The sequence below is a fragment of the Oncorhynchus nerka genome, linkage group LG21, assembly GCF_034236695.1.
Source record: "Oncorhynchus nerka isolate Pitt River linkage group LG21, Oner_Uvic_2.0, whole genome shotgun sequence".
Taxonomy (NCBI): domain Eukaryota; kingdom Metazoa; phylum Chordata; class Actinopteri; order Salmoniformes; family Salmonidae; genus Oncorhynchus; species Oncorhynchus nerka.
In genome coordinates, this window is record NC_088416.1 from 29,450,339 (window position 1) to 29,473,366 (window position 23,028).

A 23,028-nucleotide genomic window follows, 5' to 3' on the forward strand; every position below is an offset into this window, starting at 1 on the left:
ATTTCCAAATACAATATCTGTCTGGTCTTACTTTTGGTCAATGTGCAGTGTACAAATGATTATCATTATGTTCCAGCCCCCTATTCACTCAGAAATAAATCTTCCCACGGCTGAATCAAGTTACCTCTGGTCTATAGTGACTATCCATTCCTGGTTGAAAATCACTGCTTGTTTCTGAAAAATGTCTTTATCCACTCAATGTGTCAAGAAGGACAGAACCAATGCTTATTAAAAAACAGTATTTATTAAGAATATGACTGCTATGACAGCTACTGGTAAATGGATCAAATTAGACAATCGTATCTCATTCCGTATACATACTGTATTCATATGTGACATCACATGTATGTACTGGTCATTTTAAGTCGAGTGCCTGTAGTCTTATGAACAGCTAATATTCAACTTCATTTGATTACCTTCATGTATGACAATGCATTTGTTTCCTTGTTATTTAAAAATAAATTATACTCCCATGTATGAACATAACACTGAGAACAAACATACTTGGAAAAAGGAGTTGACATTAACTATCCCTGTAGGGCAGCTATAGGTTTAAACGATTATAGGGCTGTGTATCCAAAATGAGTGTTACGGATACAGTTATCCTGTGTGTGTGTATCCTGTGTGTGTGTTTCTTTTCTCTCCTTCTCCCCTCACAGGTGAAAATCATCACTCCCCAATCAGTCAACAATCAGAAGACACACCTCCTCCTATTTCCTACCCTATCACAGTTCCTTCCCTATGGTTTAAAAACCCCATCATTTGTTTGCTCTGGAGCAATCTCTAGCTCAATCTCTAGCTCAATCTCTCTGTAAATGCCATATCTGTAGGTCTCTGTGTTTCACTCTCACTTTGTCTTAACCTCTCTTTTGTTTGAGCACCTCCATAGCACTTTGTCATCACCTGTGAGTATTGTTTTTGGTTATGGTGTTTGTGTGTTGCTGGTGGGAAAAGGGGGAAACCAAGACAAGTCGCCCATGGGCATACACTACCCGTAGGTGAACTTTGTTAAATACACTAGTTCGGCGGACCACCCACTGTATTTTTGGTTAGTTAGTTAGCTGTTGTTAAAGTAGGCTAGTCTAGCTTAGGGGTGTTTTTGAATACTTATTGTTTCTTTTCTTGGGTCCAGCTCAGCCCCTTTTCCTGCTCCCCCAATTACCGTGTGTTTATAAATAAACCTAGAGTTTGACGGTAGATTTCTGTTGTCGTGGTTATTTCGTGCACACTTTTACTTTGTCACAATAATAATTTGCATGAGTTATGTTACGGGTCTCATTACCATCCCCCCTAGACTGTCGGGCCAAAAGGGATTCGTAACAATGAGTTTGATACATTTTACAGGGCACACCCTTCATTTCAACCTTAGCATGCAGTGCCATCTCTGATATTAATTCAGATATTAGTGAGAATCTTTATTCCTATCAAACTTTTCTCAGGAAATGATCATTCATGAAACTGGCTTTGTGTTCGGTCTAACAGATGATTTTGTCACGGAAGATATGTCCATTTAGATCAGGTGGATAGAAACTAAATGTGTTGTCCCTTCAGTATCCACATACTGTTAGTCATGTTTTATCTCCCTTTTCTATCCTTTTCACAGGAGTGTGTCATTAGGCTGGAAATCCTTCCTTTGTCTTCTAAAAAATAAAATGTATTATGTTCCTTCATCCGTGTGGCATGTCTGTGAATGACCACTATGAGTGCTTTTGACAGACACAGCCTCGGCTCATCACTGTGTCCTTCCTTCTGGTTGTTGTACGGGATCTTGTGTGACTGTTGTACTGCAGCTGCTATAGCACAGAGTTGCACGATATCAAGAGATTGTTCCATCCCAGAATTGAATGACAGTTTAATGGAATCTGCTTAGTATAAGGTATGTTTCCTATGAAGATATAATGGAATCTGACATGTTAAAGTTTATTTTTATATATACCCTGTCCAATGTTGCTGTCAGATCATGTCTGAGAAACTCTAGACAAGCTTCTCTAGAACTGAACAAGAGACAGTATTGATCCAGTTGTTAGATGGTAGACGAGAGCTCTTATGAGGATTTTTCCAATTCAAATTATTCATGTAAAAGGTTTATTGAAAAACATGGATCCCTCAGAAGGTCTTGAGTGCAAGGATTCAGAACCAAGGTCCCCCAATAAGTAGTCTAATGATCAAATGGATTCTTCTCCTCACAATGATAGACATTTGGTAAATGTTTCAGACTTTGATCTCCTCTTCCTCAGTGAAGGCGTAGGGGACTTTAGGCTGGCTGAGGGGTGAGGAGGAGGAGGCAGAATCGCTGCGATGACTCCTGGAGAAGGAGCCTCCCCCGTAGTGACGCGCCAGCATGTCAGCTGCTCTCTGGAACCTCTCAGCTTCCATAACTGGTTCTACCTGTGTAGGAGACCCCATAGATGCATCTGGCGTCTCAAGAGACCTCCCATCCTCCTCCTCTCCCCTGTTGTTCACATTCACTTTGAGCGGAGTGCTTGACATGGAAGGGTTTGATGAGCTTAACATGGGGCTCTGCACAGCCAGCTCAAACACCGAGCTCTGCTCCTCCTCTTCCTCTTCCTCTTCCCCCAACTCCCAGCTGTGATTGGGCATAGTGAGGCAACTGGGGCTGTCAATCATGCCCAGAACCTCACTCATGAGGGAGGGGCCAAGGTCCACTGTGAACGAGGTGAAGGAGTCGGAGCGCGTTAGCGCGAAGCCGTTGTCTGGGAGCGAGCCACAGTGAAAGTCCTGAGCGAACAGTCCGGTGCTGTCCTGCAGCTGTTTATCAAGGCGGGAGTGGCGGGGTAGTGTGACGAAACCAGACTGCAGACCTGCAGACAGGAAGGAGACAAACATATTAAAATGTAAAACATTTTTAGAACAGTTCTTGCCTTAAAGGGCCATTGTCTCTTCTATTACTGCAGCTACAGTATAATATCCAAGTACTTTCATTAGACAGAGAAACCAACTTTCAAAGAAGTGCATTGAAAATAATATCAGGGAGCCTTGCAGTTTGCCTCATTGGCCAGAGGGTGACAGTGTAAACCAAGCAAGGTGTTTAGTCGTTTCAGAGCACCAGCCCAACCCACACACACATTCCACGGTGCCATGACTTCACTGGTTCTGAATGCTACCTGTGTGGGGGATGGGGGGAGGGCTTGGTTTTATGCCTAGTGGACAGTTCTCAGCCGCTATTGAAGAGAAGTGAGAGGAGGACCCAGAAAGGCATATAAAGAGGATAACAGAGTGGGAAAGAGAAAGGAACTTTCTTCTTTAAAAAAAAAAGTTGATGACGTGGAGAGTAGAAAAGAAATGAGAGGAAAATAGGACAGGAGATTTAAGAAAGAAGAGCTAAAGAAATGACCAGAATATACAAATGAACATGTACATCACAGTAAGAGGTGGTACAGTGTGAGTTAACCTGTTGATCCCCAGATCATCTAGCTCTCTGTGCCCTCTGTTGGTTCTCTTTATTTGGGTACATTCCATCTGAGTTGGGTAACTATTCCAGTGGCTGGGGGGAATTCCAGACATCCCACATACTGTTCTAAAAAACCCTACCCCTGAACACACACACACACAGTTTCGCTGTACCAGCAGGGATTTAAAAGGGAGTTGATGAGTGTTGGGTTTATGCGGTGCAGTCAAGTAGCCCACAAACACAAAAGATGACAGGAAATGCCCTCTCGGTATCTTTCTCTCCCCAGCTATGTTTGTTTGTGTTTATAGGCATAATTGTACGCAGGTGTAATGAAAGTCATTTCAGATGACTCAGAAAAAAATTATCTGTTTGACTTTTTTAAAATTGATTTTTTACCTAATTTTCTCCCCAATTTCGTGGTATCCAGTTGTTAGTAGTTACTGTCTTGTCTCATCGCTACAACTCCCGTACGGGCTCGGGAGAGACGAAGGTCGAAAGCCATCCGTCCTCCGAAACACAACCCAACCAAGCCGCACTGCTTCTTTAACACAGCGCGCATCCAACCTGGAAACCAGCCACACCAATGTGTCGGAGGAAACACCGTGCCCCTGGCGACCTGGTTAGCGTGCACTGTGCCCGGCCCGCCACAGGAGTCGCTGGTGCGCGATGAGACCCGGTATCCCTACCGGCCAAACCCTCCCTAACCTGGACAACGCTAGGCCAATTGTCCCTAACCCTAACCCAGAGTCTCTGGTGGCACAGCTAGCACTGTAATGCGTGTGTGTGTGTGCAATATGTGCTTTTTCCCATTACAGATGTTCTTACCGTAGCTGTAGAGGGAGGCATCTGGGGAGCTCACTGAGCTGGGGAACAACGCCCTCTGGTAGCCGTTGGGCATGTCAATGTTCAGCTGGGGTAGTGAGATGGCGTTCTTGATGATGGGTGAGACAGGAGGCGGTGGGGGTGAAAGGTCACGGGAACCGATCCTGGCACGGGGCACAGGGGACCTGCGTACATGCCTCAGGGTGCGGGAGAAGAAGCGGGTGGTCTTCGTGCTACTGGTGGGTGAATCGGGGCTCACTGGTTCCCCTTTGCCCCCATGATTGCTAAGGAAGGAGGTGTCTCCAAACACATCGCCACCGCGGCCCACGTGCATGGTGTGGCGGAAGTCTGGGAGCGGTGGGCTGATCATGTCCACGGAGAGTTCGCTCTTAAAGTGCCTCTTCCCCTGAGAGCCCGACCCTAGGCCTTTAATCCCTGGCAGTTTTCCCAGACTCATGGTAGCAGAGATGACTACCCTTTAAATATAATTAATCAGGGGGATAGAAAATCCAGTAAGAAATCAGTCAACTTTTCCAATGTAAAATGAGTGTTAAAAGACACTTAAACAACTTTCTGGATCCTTAAAAAAAAGAAAAACACAAATTATGTGCTGAGAATGTGTGTAGAATACATTCTACACACATACAGCAAGTGCTGCCGTTTGCCTGCAGTTTGAGCGTAAGCCTGCAGTTTGGCTTTAGGAAGTCCCACTGAAGTTTTCAGCTGAATGATGGGTTATCTATGGGGTCAGTCAACATTCAAAGCTTTCTCTCTCAGGATCAATTCTGTGCTTTAGAATGACTCCAGCCTCAAAGAAATCCTGTCCTCCTTCCCAGCAGCTTTCAGTCATGAGGAATAAAAAGAAGAGGAATGACACATCCCAGGGATTCTGGAATAACCACAGCCTATGTGGTCTGAGAGCTTGTGATCCACTGGGCTTTTCCCAGACGGTGGGTTTTTGAATGTCAGTTCAGAAAATATATCCAGTTGCGGCTCCAAATATATACTGACAGTGAAACATAACTCATCCAGTATTTGTGCAGTGAAAGAGTGAGAGAATACCAAGAGATGCTCATATTCTGTCCATCAGACAAAATACATTTCACTCTTTGTGGATTGGAGTATTGCCTGACTGTTCTATTTTGAACTTGTGTTTCTGCTGTTTCTGAACACTAACAATATAACTATGATGCTCTCTCTGTTGACAAGCTCATACCTGTGAACGTTTCTAGAGCTAAATCAATCTTAGATGTGCACAGCAATTTCTATAATTAGGTCATGTAAATGCACCTTTCCCTTCAGCAACAAAAATATACAGGTCCTTAAACTTCCCTCTCAAAGTTAAGCAATGAGGCTTTACAAAATATTCTTGTTCTTGTCTTTTTAGGATCAGTCCAAACTGAAGTCTATACCTACCTCCTTTAAAATGAGCACCAATATCTTCTGTCAAAACTGGACAGCCATCAGTGTTACCTAGAGACCCCTTTCTGTGAAAACCATCCAAGGTCTTGTTTACAAACAGTTAACGAACATCCCACCCGTCTAGACACTAATCACCTTGCCAGAGGTTTACGAGATCCTCGTAAAATGAGAAGAAATATTTAGTTTTCTGTAAACCTAGTTAAAATTCATTCTCGACTTGGCACAGTACAGTAGATAGGAGTCAGGCAGTGTTATACATCTGAAAGTGGTTATGTTTAAGCTGCTTGGCCCTGTGTGCTCTGTCCAATAAAGTTGTTGGAGATTATAAATAACTTGTTAAGAAACTGTAATGGGATTATGTCAGCTTTAAAACAACCTTTATTACCACCTCACTCTCACCCAGTGCTTTCTCTTCTCACCGCTACAGGTTTCAACACCAACACAACACCAAGACAACAACTCACTTTAGATGTGGCTTATTGAGGAGTGACTCAATAGGCTGACACCTTTGATTGTCAGCTAATAATCTTCTCTAATGCACCTACACACATGAACTCCGATCCTTCCAGTTAATGATAGAGGTTTCTAGGCCGCCGCAAGTCTCCTCAATCAAGTCCTTCTTCCCTTCAGATACAGTAAGTTTTTCCAGAAACGAATTTGTCATCCTGCTTTGAAAGCAACCTCACCTTTATTCTCCCCTGTAATCAACAACTAAAATATCTCCAACCTGTCACTCACTAGCCACTCAGTCGTTTTAGTATTCCCTCATAGAAGTTTGATCTTGAATGTACCGTCCACAGGGGTGTTGAGCTTTCAGTCCCTCTGAGACCCAGCAGAAAGAGCAGGGGTCCGTTCACACATGTCGTCTCCACTAAAGCTCTTTATCTGCGTGTGGCACCACACAGTCCATGGGACATCCTGTCACTTCGCTCCCCTCTCACCGGGACTGTTGTCCTCTTTTATTCTTTGTTGTAGAATTCAGCACATTTACCACAGGCCCGGGACACCAGGCATTTAGGGACAATGAAACACTATACAAAAGGGATAATGCTTTTTTTTTAAAGGCAATACACTAAAGTGCAGTAATCCGTGCGACTGTTGTGTCTGTGTCTTGGAAGAAAAGGAGCTCCTCTGGGATTGGCCGTGTCCTGGATTAGTTTCTAATCCCTCTCTCCATTCCTCCCTCTCCTCTCTCGTTCTCTGCCTCCCACAATCCAGATAGTGTTTTGGGATACAGGTAAGTGGCTCCTCTCTCTTTCTTCATTGAGACCACGTCAGGGCTGCTTGGAGAAGACTTCACAGAGAGTTACAGAGTTAGAGAAAAGGCAACCATTAATAGGACTCACATAAATGAGGTCACATAAATGTGTCCGGTTGCTGAACATCTACATTGACTTATTTTGGGAATGCTTCTTTTCACCCAGTTTTGGCTCATGAGTCACTTCTAATGGCCAACAGGCCATAAATGTATTTTCTTTGGTATGTGAGTTTTTTTCCAAAATAAGAGCAACACAACACATTTTAGAGAGCATATGTCAGACTCCAAATGCAATATATCCATTTCAACAAGACCAGTTCTCACAGAGTCTTTACAGCAGGGTTCCCAAACTTGCGGTCCGCAGGTCAGGTGATTTTATTTGTACTCTGAGCAAAAAAAGAAAAGCATAAAAGACTGTAAAAACACCAGTAAATCAGCTCCAAGTGATTCTGGAAATCTGTTCCAAACTATTCCCATGTACAATAGAGAGATGTGTGATTTAATAAAAATGTCATGTGATTATGTTTTGATCAAACATGATATATTTTTAGGCTTCTTGCGGTCTACAAATGATTTGTAATTATGTTCCGGCCCCCTGACCATCCACTCAAAAAAAAAATCAGTCAGCGGCTGAATCTAGTTGATGAACCCTGCTTTACAGAATCTTAATTGTTTAATTGTCAGGTTTGTCTCAAACCCTCTTAATTAAACTGACACCCTAGAAGGAATGCGGAAATGACATAAGTCTGTATTCTGGAGTTACAATGTACCTCTAATTTTACACAACTAACTGTATTTAAGGGACTGTGTAGGTAGGTACAAGGAACCATGTTAATGTAGGCCTACTCTAGTCTGCCATGTTCAACCTGCATGCTGAGGAAGTGAACATCTAATTTAGCCCGGTGTGGCTTTGGCTGACTGCTCCACAGCGTCTTTGAGGATTAGTGTCATGGCCTGTCAGTGTGACGTGGTCTCATTTGGAGTACAGGGGTTAGAGTAGAGGCACCGGTGGCTGCTGCTACTGAGGCTTAGGATAGTGGGGGAAGGAAAGGGGGAAGGAGAACTGAGGATGTTTTTAGTCGTCGCCTGTACCGTTTCGTCTTCTCATTAACGATTAGCTGCAATTCAATTAAGAGGCTGATTAGTCGTCTGCGACGGTAGCGTGCAAGTGGCAGGGAGGAGAGACGATCGCTGCTGGCTGGTTGCCTGCTGTGTCAAAACAAATCTGTTGTAAGGGATGCCTGTCCCTGGATAGTTGCCACTCCTGTCTCTGTCTCTTATAGCACCTCTGCAAGCTCCCCTAATCTCACATAAAATGGCTCCCTCCTTCCCCTACCCTGACATTTTACACGGTCCCTTTTCTCCCTCTCTTTATCAGTACTTCCACAACTTTCTGTGAGCTTTTAGATGCCTCTGTGCTCATAAACCCTATACTGCAGATCAGGAATCCACTGGAGGCTCTTTATACAGTACATGGACTGGCTAGAGACGCACAGGGAGATGCATGACTCTGCTTACCATTATATGTATTGTTTAATTGTACCGGCGCACATTCATAAACATTATGCTGCAAGGCTGGCGAGGGCAGCCTGTCTGATTCTATTTAAACGAGGGAGGGAGGTACGGCGATCTGAAACTAATGGGAGCAGTGTGTGAGGGGAAGACAGCCGGACGCGCTTCAATACGGCCGTCAAATAAAGGACCTAAAGCTCTGAATGGAAACACTTTTAATCTCCCTTTCTTGTCAATGTTTTCCTTCTCTGTCTCTCTTTACTCTTTTTTTCTCTCTCATCACTCTTTCCTTGCCTCTTTCTTTCTTTTATTCTTTCCCCTCTCTGTGTCCTCCTGCTTGCCCAGTAAATGGGTTTAAGTATTCAGAGGAACAGCTGGTACCACAAAGCCCGCAGATTGTAGAACTGAGCTCTGCACTGGGATGGTTCTGCCACAGTGGGTCAGCTCTGAGGCTGCTTCCACTGGAGAGTCCTGGTCCCTTTAGAGCAGGGTTCCCCAACTTGTGGCCCTCGGGCGCGATTGGTTTTATTTGCCCCCAAAGTTTATGAAAAATAATAATTGTTGGACATAAAAAAGGAGGAAATCAGCTCCAAGTTATTTTAATTTGGAAATCTGTTCGCGGGTATTCCCACGCATTATAAAGAGACACGTGACATATACAAATGTAAACAATGTTTGAAATAATTTTGTTTTAGTCTAAAAATATTCATCTGCTCAAGAAAAAATCGTCCCACAGCAGAATCTAGTTGATGATCCCTGCTTTAGAGCATTGCATCACCAGGCTGTAGGTTAAGACGCATAACTCCAAATACTGTCACTTAGTTTACGAGGATCTACTTTTGCGACGTGGCTATAGAAGGTCTGCCAGGTCCCCTAGTGGTGTGGTGACTGTGCACAAGGTGACAGTGAATGTTCTCAGTCCAGTTACCAAAATATAATTCGAAATTCACATTGTTACTGTGTTTCAGTGATTATAATTTCAAGTAGGCTACAGGAAGGTATGCTAATTATTTTTGGAGAGTCTGGGACCATCATCTCCTGTGCATTAATGTTTTATTGTGAGTGTCTGTGTGCGCGCTCGTGAGTGCGCTAATGCGCCCGGGTGTGTCACCAACAAGGAAATCCAAACTCTGCGGGAGATAAAGTTGTGTTTGTTTTTTGATATTTTCTTTCTCTAATCCTATTTCTGGCCCCTTACATACTTACATTCTCAACATCCCCAGGATCATACTGTAGAATGAACCTAAAACCAGACCACTAATCTGGGCTGCATGTACATTGTTTAAGAAACTAAATCAGGGATAACTTACAAAATTAGGTCAGAGTTGATTTAACATGGGTTAATTTCCTCTGAATACGTGCACCCCTACATCAGGAAATGACTGCCCATTGCCAGTATTCAGAATGATGTGTAAATAGAACAAGAGTAACCAAAAGCCTAATTCATTGTCCTGTAACGCTTTGAATATGTAATTCTAACTCAATGCTCTCTCATATAAATTATAGGGGTTCATTATTTCACAAACAGGTGTCTTAAAACCTCTGCGGCTTTCAATTGGACCCCAAGAAATCCAATACTTCGAAACAGTGAAATCAATTGCCACTGCTGGTGTGTCATGGCACAACTGTACTGAGATCCTGCCAGCATCACAGGCCAGTGAATAGTGAGGCTTACCTCACACAATCAATCTGCTAGTAACTGTTCTGAGAGCAGCAAGAAGGGAGCAGCAGCAAAACACTTATCATAAGAGGTTCCCTTATTGCAACATTTCTGATGGTAGTGCACTGGTCCCACTGTCCCCAGCTATGCGCTACTGTCAGCTCTCTCTCTCTATGCACAATTATGCGCTCCAGGCACACAACCGATCCCAACTCCTGTCTAGAATATCCGACAGTCTACCTCGTCTCGATGTAGAAAATTACTATACAAGGTTATAGATCTGATTCAAAATGTAAGGGACTGATCAGCGTGATTTATTCCAGTACATTGCCCCCACCATCAGCAACTAAATAGAAAACAAATGGTTTCAGTTTGTCTTTACTTTACTGTTTATTTATTCATTAGCATACAATAATAATATATTAGCAGTTAGGATAAAGATATGTGAATAAAGTAATTTCCATACGAAGTATATACTATGTAATATTTTTTTTCCATGTTAACTGTAATAATGTATCAGCAGTTAGGATAAAGATATGTGAATAAAGTAATTTCCATACGAAGTATAGACTATGTAATCATTTTTTCCGATGTAAACTTACCATAAAATCCGCTGAAAGTTCGCTTTCGCTCCATAAGCTATGAAGGGAAAAGGTACATAGAAAATAGTATTTTCAATGTGTGCCACCCTTGTCTTCTTTGATATGTTTCGATGTATTAAAATGTTTCCAGTAAAGTCCATAATGTGCATTGCAGAGGTGTTGCGATGCTGCTTAGAAATTGTTTCGCTGGAAGATGGGAAGGAGATACAGGGTTGCGCCGCAGGAACGTGAGCGACAAAACAGTTGTCAAATCAGGATTTGAATGACGCCTTCAACACACGTTCACCGTAAGAAATACATGGGGAGGGGACTTGGAAGTCTTGTAACATTTATGCACACCAATCGCTGTGCACAAAAGTTTTGAGAATGACACAAATATTAATTTTCACAAAGTCTGCTGCCTCAGTTTGTATGATGGCAATTTGCATATACTCCAGAATGTTATGAAGAGTGATCAGATGAATTGCAAAGTCCCTCTTTGCCATGCAAATTTATTGAATCCCCAAAAAACATTTCCACTGTATTTCAGCCCTGCCACAAAGGACCAGCTGACATCATGTCAGTGATTCTCTCATTAACACAGGTGTGAGTGTTGAGGAGGACAAGGCTGGAGATCACTCTGTCATACTGAATGAGTTTGAATAACAGACTGGAAGCTTCAAAAGGAGGGTGGTGCTTGGAATCATTGTTCTTCCTCTGTCAACCATGGTTACCTGCAAGGAAACATGTGCCATCATCAAAGAACGCTTCACAGGCAAGGATATTGCTGCATGTGAGATTGCACCTAAATCAACCATTTATCAGATCATCAAGAACTTCAAGGAAAGCGGTTCAATTGTTGTGAAGAAGGCTTCAGGGAGCCCAAGAAAGTCCAGCAAGCGCCAGGACCATCTCCTAAAGTTGATTCAGCTGCGGGATCGGGGCACCACCAGTACCGAGCTTGCTCAGGAATGGCAGTAGGCAGGTGTGATTGCAGCAGGCAGGTGTGAGTGCATCTGCACGCACAGTGAGGCGAAGACTTTTGGAGGATGGCCTGGTGCCAAGAAGGGCAGCAAAGAAGCCACTTCTCCCCAGGAAAAACATTAGGGACAGACTGATATTCTACAAAAGGCACAGGGATTGGACTGCTGAAGACTGGGGTAAAGTCATTTTCTCTGATGAATCCCCTTTCCGATTGTTTGTGGCATCCGGAAAAAAGCTTATCCGGAGAAGACAAGGTAAGCGCTAGCATCAGTCCTATGTCATGCCAACAGTAAATCATCCAGGGAACAAAACATCGCTATTGGCTCAGGGAACATAACATCAATATTTTGGGTCCATAGCCAGGAAACTCTCCAGACCTTAATCCCCATTGAGAACTTGTGGTCAAACCTTAAGAGGCGACAAACAAAACCCCACAAATTCTGACAAACTCCAAGCATTGATTAAGCAAGAATGGGCTGCCATCAGTCAGGATGTGGCCCAGAAGTTAATTGACAGCATGCCAGGGCGGATTGCAGAGGTCTTGAAAAAGAAGGGCCAACACTGCAAATATTCACCCTTTGCATCAACTTCATGTAATTGTCAATAAAAGCCTTTGACACTTATGAAATGCTTGTAATTATACTTCAGAATTCCTTAGTAACATCTGACAAAAAAATCTAAAGACACTGAAGCAGCAAACTTTGTGGAAGTTAATATTTGTGTCATTCTCAAAACTTTTGGCCACAACTGTACTGTTGCAGCAGCAAACGCTTTTATGATGCATAAATTAATGTCACGCCTTGGTCATTATATTTTGTGTTTTTGGTATAGTTTGGGTAGGCCAGGGTGTGACATGGGTATATATGTTGTGTTTCGTATTGGGGTTTGTATTATTTGGGATTGCCGCTGATTAGGGGTGTGGTATAGGTTTGGCTGCCTGAGGCGGTTCTCAATGAGAGTCAGGTGCTTCTCTTTGTCTCTGATTGGGAACCGTATTTAGGTAGCTTGAGTTCGCGTTGTATTTCGTGGGTGATTGTACCTGTCTTTGTGTATTCACCAGATAGGCTGTATAGTTTCACGTTCCGTTTGTTGTTTTGTATTCTCCCAGTTATTTCATGTATCGCTATTTCCTTTATTAAAGCACATGAGTAACCTACACGCTGCATTTCGGTCCGACTCTCTTCTTTCAACAGACGAACGCCGTTACAATTAATTGTATTTTCTTTTCTCATTGACAAATAGAATGTGGTTGTTAATCAACTCTGGCTTTAAATTCCGTTGACACGTTCTCTTTATTTTAGTTCCTGAAGTTAGGATATTTTTTAGGCCAATACAAAAACATGCCACTAATTATTTGTACACTCTTGAAAAAGGGTGCTACAGTGCCTTGCGAAAGTATTCGGCCCCCTTGAACATTGCAACCTTTTGCCACATTTCAGGCTTCAAACATAAAGATATAAAACTGTATTTTTTTGTGAAGAATCAACAACAAGTGGGACACAATCATGAAGTGGAACGACATTTATTGGATATTTCAAACTTTTTTAACAAATCAAAAACTGAAAAATTGGGCGTGCAAAATTATTCAGCCCCCTTAAATTAATACTTTGTAGCGCCACCTTTTGCTGCGATTACAGCTGTAAGTCGCTTGGGGTATGTCTCTATCAGTTTTGCACATCGAGAGACTGAATTTTTTTCCCATTCCTCCTTGCAAAACAGCTCGAGCTCAGTGAGGTTGGATGGAGAGCATTTGTGAACAGCAGTTTTCAGTTCTTTCCACAGATTCTCGATTGATTCTTCACAAAAAAATAAAATTTTATATCTTTATGTTTGAAGCCTGAAATGTGGCAAAAGGTCGCAAAGTTCAAGGGGGCCGAATACTTTCGCAAGGCACTGTATCTAGAACCTAAAATGGTTATTTGACTGTCCGCATACGAGAATCCTTTGAAGAACCCTTTCGGTTCCAGGTAGAACCCTTTTGGTTCCAGGTAGAACACTTTTGGGTTCAATGTAGAACCCTTTCCACAGAGGTTTCTACATGTAATCTGAAAGGGTTCTACATGGAACCAAAAAGGGTCCTTCCTGGAACCAAAAGTGTTCTCCTATGGGGACAGCGAAGAATCCTTTTGGAACCCTTTTTTTCTCAATATTGTAGGTCTTGAAGTCTACATAGCATTGACATCCATCCCAGCCAGCAAGAGCTAGGAACAGGAAGTTAGATTTAGGGGGGTGGGTGGGGGGATGCACTGCTAGACACTCCAAATGGATACAGCCTCGTCAGGAATGCCGAAGAATCGACAAAGCCTTGATGTGCCAGGAAATAGTTTCCAAATTCCAAAGTGGTTAGTGATTGGGCTAATCTTGTAAAACTCATTGAGCCCTGGTGACCTGGGCTGTTGGCTGTTTTTCAAACCATCAGGCAATCAGCAGGAAGGCAGGCAGCTCTGGAGTGTCTGGGGGTCAATGTGCTGCATTTCATGTCTGTCCCCAAAACACAAAACAACATACCACTGGGCTGAAATTAGAAGGCAGAAAGAAGAGGGGTGTAAGGACGTCAGACACCGAAGACACTTCAGACCAGAACGATGAGTCATAGTTTGGAACCTTGATTTCCCTTACTCATACAACCCTCTCTGTCAGCTCCCTCCCTCTCTCCCCCTTTTCCTTATTTGTTCTCCCTCACAATTGCCCACTCCACTCTATCCCAAGAAAAACAGTCTTGGGCTGAGTATGCTGGTTCTTCAACAAAAAAGAGCATGACAGTTTTGGACCATGGACCGATATTGGTCCCAAAAGGAAGGCAAGTTTCTCATACATATAATTAATTCCTCACACACTATTTGCCATTTTCCATCGCTCTCCTCTCTTTTCGTACCCGATCAACTCTCTAATCCTCACCTTTTTAGCATCTTTTCTCATGCTCTCATTCAGTATTGGAGATACTGATGTTCTGCAGCTGTTGTCAACAGGACCTGGTAGTCCTCATACATTTACAGAAGTCTGTCTGACCTCATCAGCCCCCAAATCCATTGTTTACGCCCACTACTCCTCCTCTCCCTCCCTCTCTCCATCCCTCCCTATTGGCTTCTGTGGTTCCGGCACATTCCACATCATGGGAAATGGATTTCTCCACTGATCACTTATTTCCCAGGCAACTATGAAAACCTCTCCTGCCATTAGACTCTATTTGTTCAGTTCTCCAGCTGCCAGGCCTTCCTGAAGTGGGCGTCAGTGAAACCACAGGCACATCCACGAACCCCAGAAGCCTTGGTGCAAAGTTGAAGTAAAATATGAACTGATGATCTGAGGATGAGAACAAACAATATCCACATCGTTGGGATGTTCAGAATCGCCCAGGATATCTTTGTAGAGTGGCAAATTCTGGCAAACTTACTGGACCATTTTTATGGGACACCCTGTATGCTGGTTGAGGCATTGGCACATACAGCACTGTTGTTCTAAAGTTTTGAGTGTAGACTTGACTGTCACAGAGTGAGGTCTGACTGATTATGTGTAGTTTTTGGTGGCTGTGAAGTTTCTGTCCCCATGGTCTTCAGGTCCTGATCCCACATGATGATATCGGTGCTCCCACTTGACCCACTTCACTCATAAACCAATCAGCAGGCCAGAATCCAATCAACCACTTACAGAAGCAACTGAAGTCAGTCAAGGGTAAATCAAGTTTAAGAATGCATAACACATACAGTAGTAACACTTGGTAAATGGATACATAGATCAGTTAAATTATACAGAATAAAGGGTCTTGGTCTGCATGTCTATGCATTTATTTTGCATTTCTATCTATTCCTTCATTTTCCTGTTTTAGGAAGTGCTATTCTCTTGGACTCCTTGTGTAGTCATTTATCCACACATCTATGATTTTCTTCATACACTCTGTGTGATGTTGTGGCCCATTAGATCTGCCTCAGGGTAGCCTACAGTGGTTGGGTACTAATGGGGTGTGATCTCCACAGTTCACAATCGCACTCACACACACGCACACAGACACACACACACACACACTGTTTACACAAAAGGACTGATGGCTCCTTTGTGACCACTTAGGGGATCATATATTTTTACGCTCCACTGGCGGCTTTTGAGTGTGGGAATGTGTGTGCGTGCTTGTTTGTGTGTATGCATGGATGCATGTGTTTCCTTTCAATTGGACATGAGTTCTGTGCCAATATGTTTTACTGTGCAAAATATGTTTTGATGAGGTATCTATGCAATACCAGTTGTCTTGTCATGATTTACAGTAATGAGATGAGTGTACATATACATGCATCACCTAAACAAACCACCTGAAGTGTGATAGACCCTAGAATCGAAGGGATTGAAGGGGATTGCTGGTGCCAAATGAGCAATGTGATGTCATCTGACACCCTGATGTAGAGAGTACAGATGCAGCCTGGGAACAGCAGGCCCTCTTCACACCAGAAGCTCTGAGGTTAAGATGGGAATCTGCCGAGTTCAGAGACTGGGGGGCTTTTCACTTTCATAGGTTGATAAAATATACACACATTTGCACAAATGCACTAGCATATACACACACACACACACACACACACACACACACACACACACACACACACACACACACACACACACACACACACACACACACACACACACACACACACACACACACACTGGCCTGGGAACAGTCACAACTGCTTATTATTATAGGATCCTATTGTAGTCATATACACCCACAGTCGCCACTGCGTACACAGCACTCACACATGGGAATGTACACAGTGTTGAGTATCTCTGTTTGTAAGAGTGATTTGCTTTGATGGCCTCAGGCTGACACTGTTGTTGTTTTCCTGTTGAGATTTAGCCATTTTAGATTGAAACTAGAGGGGGTTTAGAGCTGGACCCATGCCAGTCACACAGACAGAAAGAGAGAGGGAGAGCTGGAGCTGAGGGGAAATTTCACATCCAAAATAAAGGCTTGGAATTCTGTCAACCAGTGTTCCATTTCTTTTAAGGGGAGCCACATGAGCTAAATAAAATGAGGGAAACGTGGGAGGGAGAGGGAGAAAAAGACGACAGAGAAACAAGAAGAGCCAAGAGACATGCATAAAAAGAGGATAGACGGATATAGAGACGTGGAGAGCAAAAGATGAAGGACGATAGAGCAGGGAGGATGGGAGGCCTTGGGTATACATGAGAGGAGGAAAGTGAGGGAGGTAGAGGGGAAGGAGGGCTAGTAAAACAGGATGAGAAGTCTCTCAGACAGAAAAGGGATTTCTCCTCACACAGTTTTTACAGGCTGCCAAGAAACACTTTTAGTAGCTTACTGTATATGGTTGTACTACAATAGAAATACACAAAATTGTAAGATATGAAGGTTTTGTTAGTTGATTGTAATAGGAACGACTGCTCTGACTTAATTTGGCTTATCATACTAAAGTTACTGTTTAATGTGTGATGCTGTATTGCTCTTTTCTACACACATAATTCCAATTGAGTGCTCACTGTTGCAAGTACATCAAAATACTTGTGGACATTAAAAAGTGCTTTCCCACTAGGCACAAACTGGTTGAATCAACATTGTTTCCATATAATTTAAACAAAATGCAATGCAATGACGTTGCAATCAACAAGGAAAACAGATAAAACTGATTGAATTTGCAAAAAGTAAATAACGCAAAGACATGTTGGGAACGTTTGTCTTTTTTTCTTAACTTCACTAGGGTAGGGGACAGCATTTGGAATTTTGGATGAAAAGCATGCCCAAATTAAACTGCCTTCTACTCAGGCCCACAAGCTAGGATATGCATATAATTCGTAGATTTGGATAAAAACACTCTAAAGTTTCCAAAACTGTTAAAATAATTTCAAGGTTTTTGGTTTTTGGACATAAAGATGAACTTTATCGAACAAAACACACATTTATTGTGTAACATGAAGTCCTGTGAGTGCCATCTGATGAAGATCATCAAAGGTTAGTGATTCATTTAATCGCTATTTCTAACTTTTGTGAGCCCTCTCCTTGGCTGGAAAATGGCTGTATGGTTTTCTGTGACTAGGCGCTAACATAATCGCATGGTGTGCTATCTCCGTAAAGCCTTTTTGAAATCGGACACTGTGGTTGGATTTACAAGACGTTTAGCTTTAAAATGGTATATAATACTTGTATGTTTGAGGAATGTTAATTATGGGATTTCTTTGTTTTGAATTTGGCGCCCTGCAATTTCACTGGCTGTTGTCGAGGTGGGACGCTAGCTTTTACATTTTTTTCCTAACTTGTACCAGAGAGGTTTTTAAACTTTTATCCTAAATCCAATGACATATTATTTTTTTTTGTTGATATCACGTTGAATTCACATTAGATGACAATTCAATGAAATGTTATTCAAAACATAACTTTGAACTGATGTCTATGTCTAGTGGATTATCTTTAATAAAGTCATATTGTAGAGTAGTTGTGCTGATGCTGGACTATGTTCATACAATCATCTATCCACTGCACCCAGAACATAAATCGAAGTGGCAGACCAGTATGCATCAGTCACCACTCCACAGACCTCATCTCTCAGTTAAGACAAATTATTTGTGTGTGATCACCAGCATGAAAACAGTTTTGAATTATGTTGCATCGTCCATCTCATTAGCCGACCAAACAAAACAATACCAAGAATATACTGTTGTACAGCATGGGCCAAGTACAGCATGGTCAAGGGCAGGGGGCATAATGTAGGTCTATGCTTGCTTTCCAGTCCCCTACTGGTCTGTTCAAAGCCTCTTCAGCCCTTACTAAAACTAGCCACTAACCTATATCTAGAACAGTCAATCAAATATACTGTACAAAACTGGTGGGATATGGAAAAATACATCAACATATTTTTCAAATACAAATGGTTAATTTCTGTATTTTCCTCTGCCACTCATCCAGGGCTGCCTTGCTAGGTGTGCTATTAAAGTGCATTAGGAGAGTTGTGGAGAGCAGTGCTGGAGTCACAATCCCTTATGAAATCCAGATGTTCTTCTGGAACGTAGGGGACAGCCAGGGAGGGGAGGGGAGGGATGTACAGGGGGGATAAAGGGAGACCATGGTGGTGCCATTGGGGAAACTTCTCTTCGGACCCAGAGTCAAGGGTTTACTTGCAGGGTCTGATAATTATGCAGCTACCGCTCTGCCATAACCACACTGTGGATGGGTGGCATTGCACAGTCTGTGGTAAAATAGGAAGAGGGGGATCATAGCTATGACAGACTCAATTGGTCTCTGGTACACTGAAGGTTCCTAGTACTAGCGTAGTGAACCCATTCATTGTGTCACATACATTTCCCCATCAGATTTATTTGTCCTCTTTGTGTAGAAGGAAGATGATCTCCTCAGTTTGACTCCCATCCAGACAGAGACAGTGTGTGCACATGTGTGTGTGTGTGTGTGTGTGTTTGGTTTTACTAACTTTGTGGGGACCAGAAGTCCTCACAAAGATAGTAAAACAAGGAAAATTGTCAGGGCATTTTGCAGGGTCCCCACAAAGAACAAGGCTATTTTAGGCTCAGGGGTTAGGGTTAAGGTTAGAATTAAGATTAGAATTAGGGTTAGGTTAAAGGCTTAGGTTTAGGGTTAAGTTTAGTTTTAGGGCTTAAGGTTTAGGGTTAGGTTTAGGGTTAGGGTTAGGTTTAGTGTTAGGGGTTACGGTTAGGGTTAAGGGTACGGTTTAGGGTTAGGTTTAGGGTTAGGTTTAGGGGTTAGGGAAAATATAATTGTGCAAGGGAATACATTGTTTGGTCCCCACAAGGATAGTAAAACAGATGTGTGTGTGCGTGTCTGTGGTTGAAATAATAATGTATGGAAAGGTTGGGTTAGGGGGTACATACTAAGGGACTGTGGGTCAAAGTCTCTGGCCTTTGTTTTTGTTTAGACTGCACCCCTATTTCCGTGAATTCTGACCCGGTCAGGAAGCCATGCTTGGCTCAGAGACAATGGATCATTGTGCTGTCCAGCCACCGCTTATGTCAGGCTAAAACAGGAAGACTGACTTGAGTGTGCACAAATACACATATACTCAGACATGCACACTCATGCAGAGACACAGATTGAAAAATTCACACACACACACTGAGAGGCTGTGAGACTCTGAAATTCCCCTCTGTGTTTTTACAAGCCAGGCTACATATAGCCCTGTGTGTCTCCAGGGTCAGATGATACACTGAACATGACTTGACAGATGATCTGGCACAGTATCGAGCCCTCAAGGTATCCTGCAATCCTTCCCTTTCCACTACTTTTCCTTCTTCCCTGTACATCTTCTTCCGTACAATTTTTCCAGGGAAATTCAGCCATAATTTAGGCAGGTCGCAGTTGTAAATGAGAACTTGTTCTCAACTAGTCTACCTGGTTAAAAAAAGGTGAAATAAAAAAAAGAAATAACAAAATACATATTCTCTATCAAAGGTAAATAGTCTCATATGCACTTATAGTATGAGATGCTCACTTTAACACACCAATCAACAGATACACTACCGTTCAAAAGTTTGGGGTCACTTAGAAATGTCCTTGTTTTTGAAAGAAAAGCAAGTTTTCTGTCCATTAAAATAACATAAAATTGATCAGAAATACAGTGTAGACATTGTTAATGTTGTAAATGACTATTGTAGCTGGAAACAGCAGATATTTTTATGGAATATCTTTTAAAATTATAAACTTGGATTACACAACTATCACAACGTGCCATTTGAACACAGGAGTGATGATTGCTGATAATGGGCCTCTGTAAGCCTGTGTAACACTCGTCGTGGGTGGAAGAAGAGGAGGACCAATGCGCAGCGTGGTAAGTGTTCATATTCTTTAATGAAACAACTGAACACTGGAAAAACGACAAATGAACAGTCCTGTAAGGGGAAGAATAACACAGAACAGAAAATAATCACCCACACCACACAGGTGGGAAAAGGCTACCTAAGTATGATTCTCAATCAGAGACAACGAACGACACCTGCCTCTGATTGAGAACCATACCAGGCCAAACACAAAACCACAACATAGAAAAAAGAACATAGACTACCCACCCAACTCACGCCCTGACCATACTAAACCAAAGACATAACACAAAGAACTAAGGTCAGAATGTGACACTGTAAATATCAGAAATTTCCAGCTACAATAGTCATTTACAACATTAACAATGTCTACACCGTATTTCTGATCAATTTGAGGTTATTTTAATGGACAAAAAATTTGCTTTTCTTTCAAAAACAAGGACATTTCTAAGTGACCCCAAACTTTTGAACAGTAGTGTATGTTTTACTGACACACCACAGAACCTAGAGAACCAGGTTTCACCAGTCAAAGGTGGAAGAAGAAGGGGGGGGGGGGTTGAATGGACGGGGTCAGTTGAAAAGAGAACCCAGTTGAAAAGAGTGGACAATAGTGGAGTGGAGTCTTCCAGTTTGAGTCATGGGTGAGTCATAGAGACACAGTGGTTAATACCCTCTCCCTTTCTCTATATTTGGATGTCTGGTCAAGAGTCCATTGTATGAAACAGCCCATTGTGTGCCTCAACATGCACACATTCATGGTCCAGACACGCACACATCAAAACAGTCCTTCAACCGTTGTGCTGGATGCTTTAGTGCACTGTGGTTCATTGTGTGAGATGTTCCCGACACAGTATACTGAAGTATGAAAATATGTCTGTCTAAAACATTAACGTACAAACACAATTCTTAAATAGTGTCACTCACCTAATTATAACAGATCAAATGCACACAACAGCATATCCTGCTGTTACCCTGCAACCTCCCATCCCGTCCCCACCACACTCTTCCCATTGTCATGATCCTCATGAGAGATGACAGTTCTGTGCCTGTTTGACTTTATTCCAGATTTAGGGGGAATCTCTTGGGCCAAGGCAATGTGAGGAGGGAGATGTTTGCCACCAATAGTCATGAAAAATGTCCCTGTGTGACCTTTAACTGTTGACCTTTGACTGAGGGTCTAGACCACTCTGAGACATTTCTATGTCTGGCTTCTCTAATACGCACGCGCAAATGTGTGTATGCCCGTGCTCACACACAGTAACAGACACACACTCATTGGCATATTATCTCTGATAAAGAGATTGGCCCCCTCGATAAAGATGAGCAGAAAAAACTATATAAAATAAATCATACAAATCCTGAGCTATACATATATCATTTTATACTAATGCAATTGCTCAGGTGGGAGGACAAAGAGAGAGGTGGCGGGTTGGGATGTAAGGTTTGAGCATAGCCTTAAGGTAGGGCAGGGCAGGGCAATTCCTCTTGCTGCTCCATAGGCAAGAACTGTGGTCTTGCCTATGTTAATGTAAATAAAAGAACATTTGATCTGCATTAACATTCTACTTTTTAAAATTAATCTCAGTTTAAGTAACTGTATAGTGTATAGTAGCACTCGGTATAGTGGCATTTCATGGCATCCTTTTTCACTGGGGTATAAAAATGAGGTAACATGCCTGTAAAATACATGTGTCATCCATCACCATTTGGAAAAAGCAAAGAGCTCACAAATGGAAAGAGACTAATGGTAGTTGACTTTCATAAACCAGGCAATGGGTACAAAAAAACACAGTGCCTTCAGAAAGTAATAACACCCCTTTACTTTTTCTACATTTTGTTATGTTACAGCCTGAATTTAAAATGGATTCAATTGAGATTGTGTGTCACTGGCCTATACACAATACCTCATCATGTCAAAGTGGAATTATGTTTTCAGAAATGTTCACAAATGAATAAACAATTAAAAGCTGAAATGTCTTGAGTCAGTAAGTATTCAACCCTGTTGTTATGTTAAGCCTAAATAAGTTCAGGAATAAAAATGTGCTTAACAAGTCATGTAATAAGTTGTAATGGACTCACTCTGTGTGCAATAATAGTGTTTAACATGATTTTTGAATGACTACCTCGTCTCTTCATCTCACACATACAATTATCTGTAAGATCCCTCAATGAAGCAATGAATGTCAAGCACAGATTCAACCACAAAGACCAGGGAGGTTTTCCAATGCCTTGCAAAGAAGGGCACCTATTGGTAGATGAGTAGAAACATGTATATTGAATATCCCTTTGAGGAATTAAACTTTGGATGGTGTAACAATACACTTAGTCACTACAAAGATACAGGTGTCCTTCCTAACTCAGTTGTCGGAGAGGAATTAAACTGCTCAAGGCTTTTACCATGAGGCCAATGGTGACTTTAAAACAGTTACAGAGTTTAATGGCTGTGATAGGAGAAAAATGTGGATGGATCAACATCATTGTAGTTACTCCACAATACTAACCTAAATGACTGAGTGAAAAGAAGGAAGCCTGTACAGAATAAAAAAATATTCCAAAACATGCATCATGTTTGCAATAAGGCTCTACAGTAAAA

At 42.3% G+C, this 23,028-nt stretch overlaps 1 protein-coding gene across 1 annotated transcript; it reads right to left on the minus strand.

The window, feature by feature from the left end:
- Nucleotides 1-225: 225 nt before the first annotated feature.
- On the minus strand, nucleotides 226-10,938 carry LOC115110426 (cdc42 effector protein 1-like). Its single transcript, XM_029636074.2, has 3 exons — nucleotides 10,689-10,938; nucleotides 4,238-6,950; nucleotides 226-2,822 (listed from the first exon to the last, which is right to left on the minus strand). Exons 2-3 carry the CDS (start codon nucleotides 4,689-4,691, stop codon nucleotides 2,212-2,214), a joined length of 1,065 nt encoding a protein of 354 aa, XP_029491934.1. The 5' UTR covers nucleotides 4,692-6,950; nucleotides 10,689-10,938; the 3' UTR covers nucleotides 226-2,211.
- Between the last annotated feature and the right edge of the window lie 12,090 nt (nucleotides 10,939-23,028).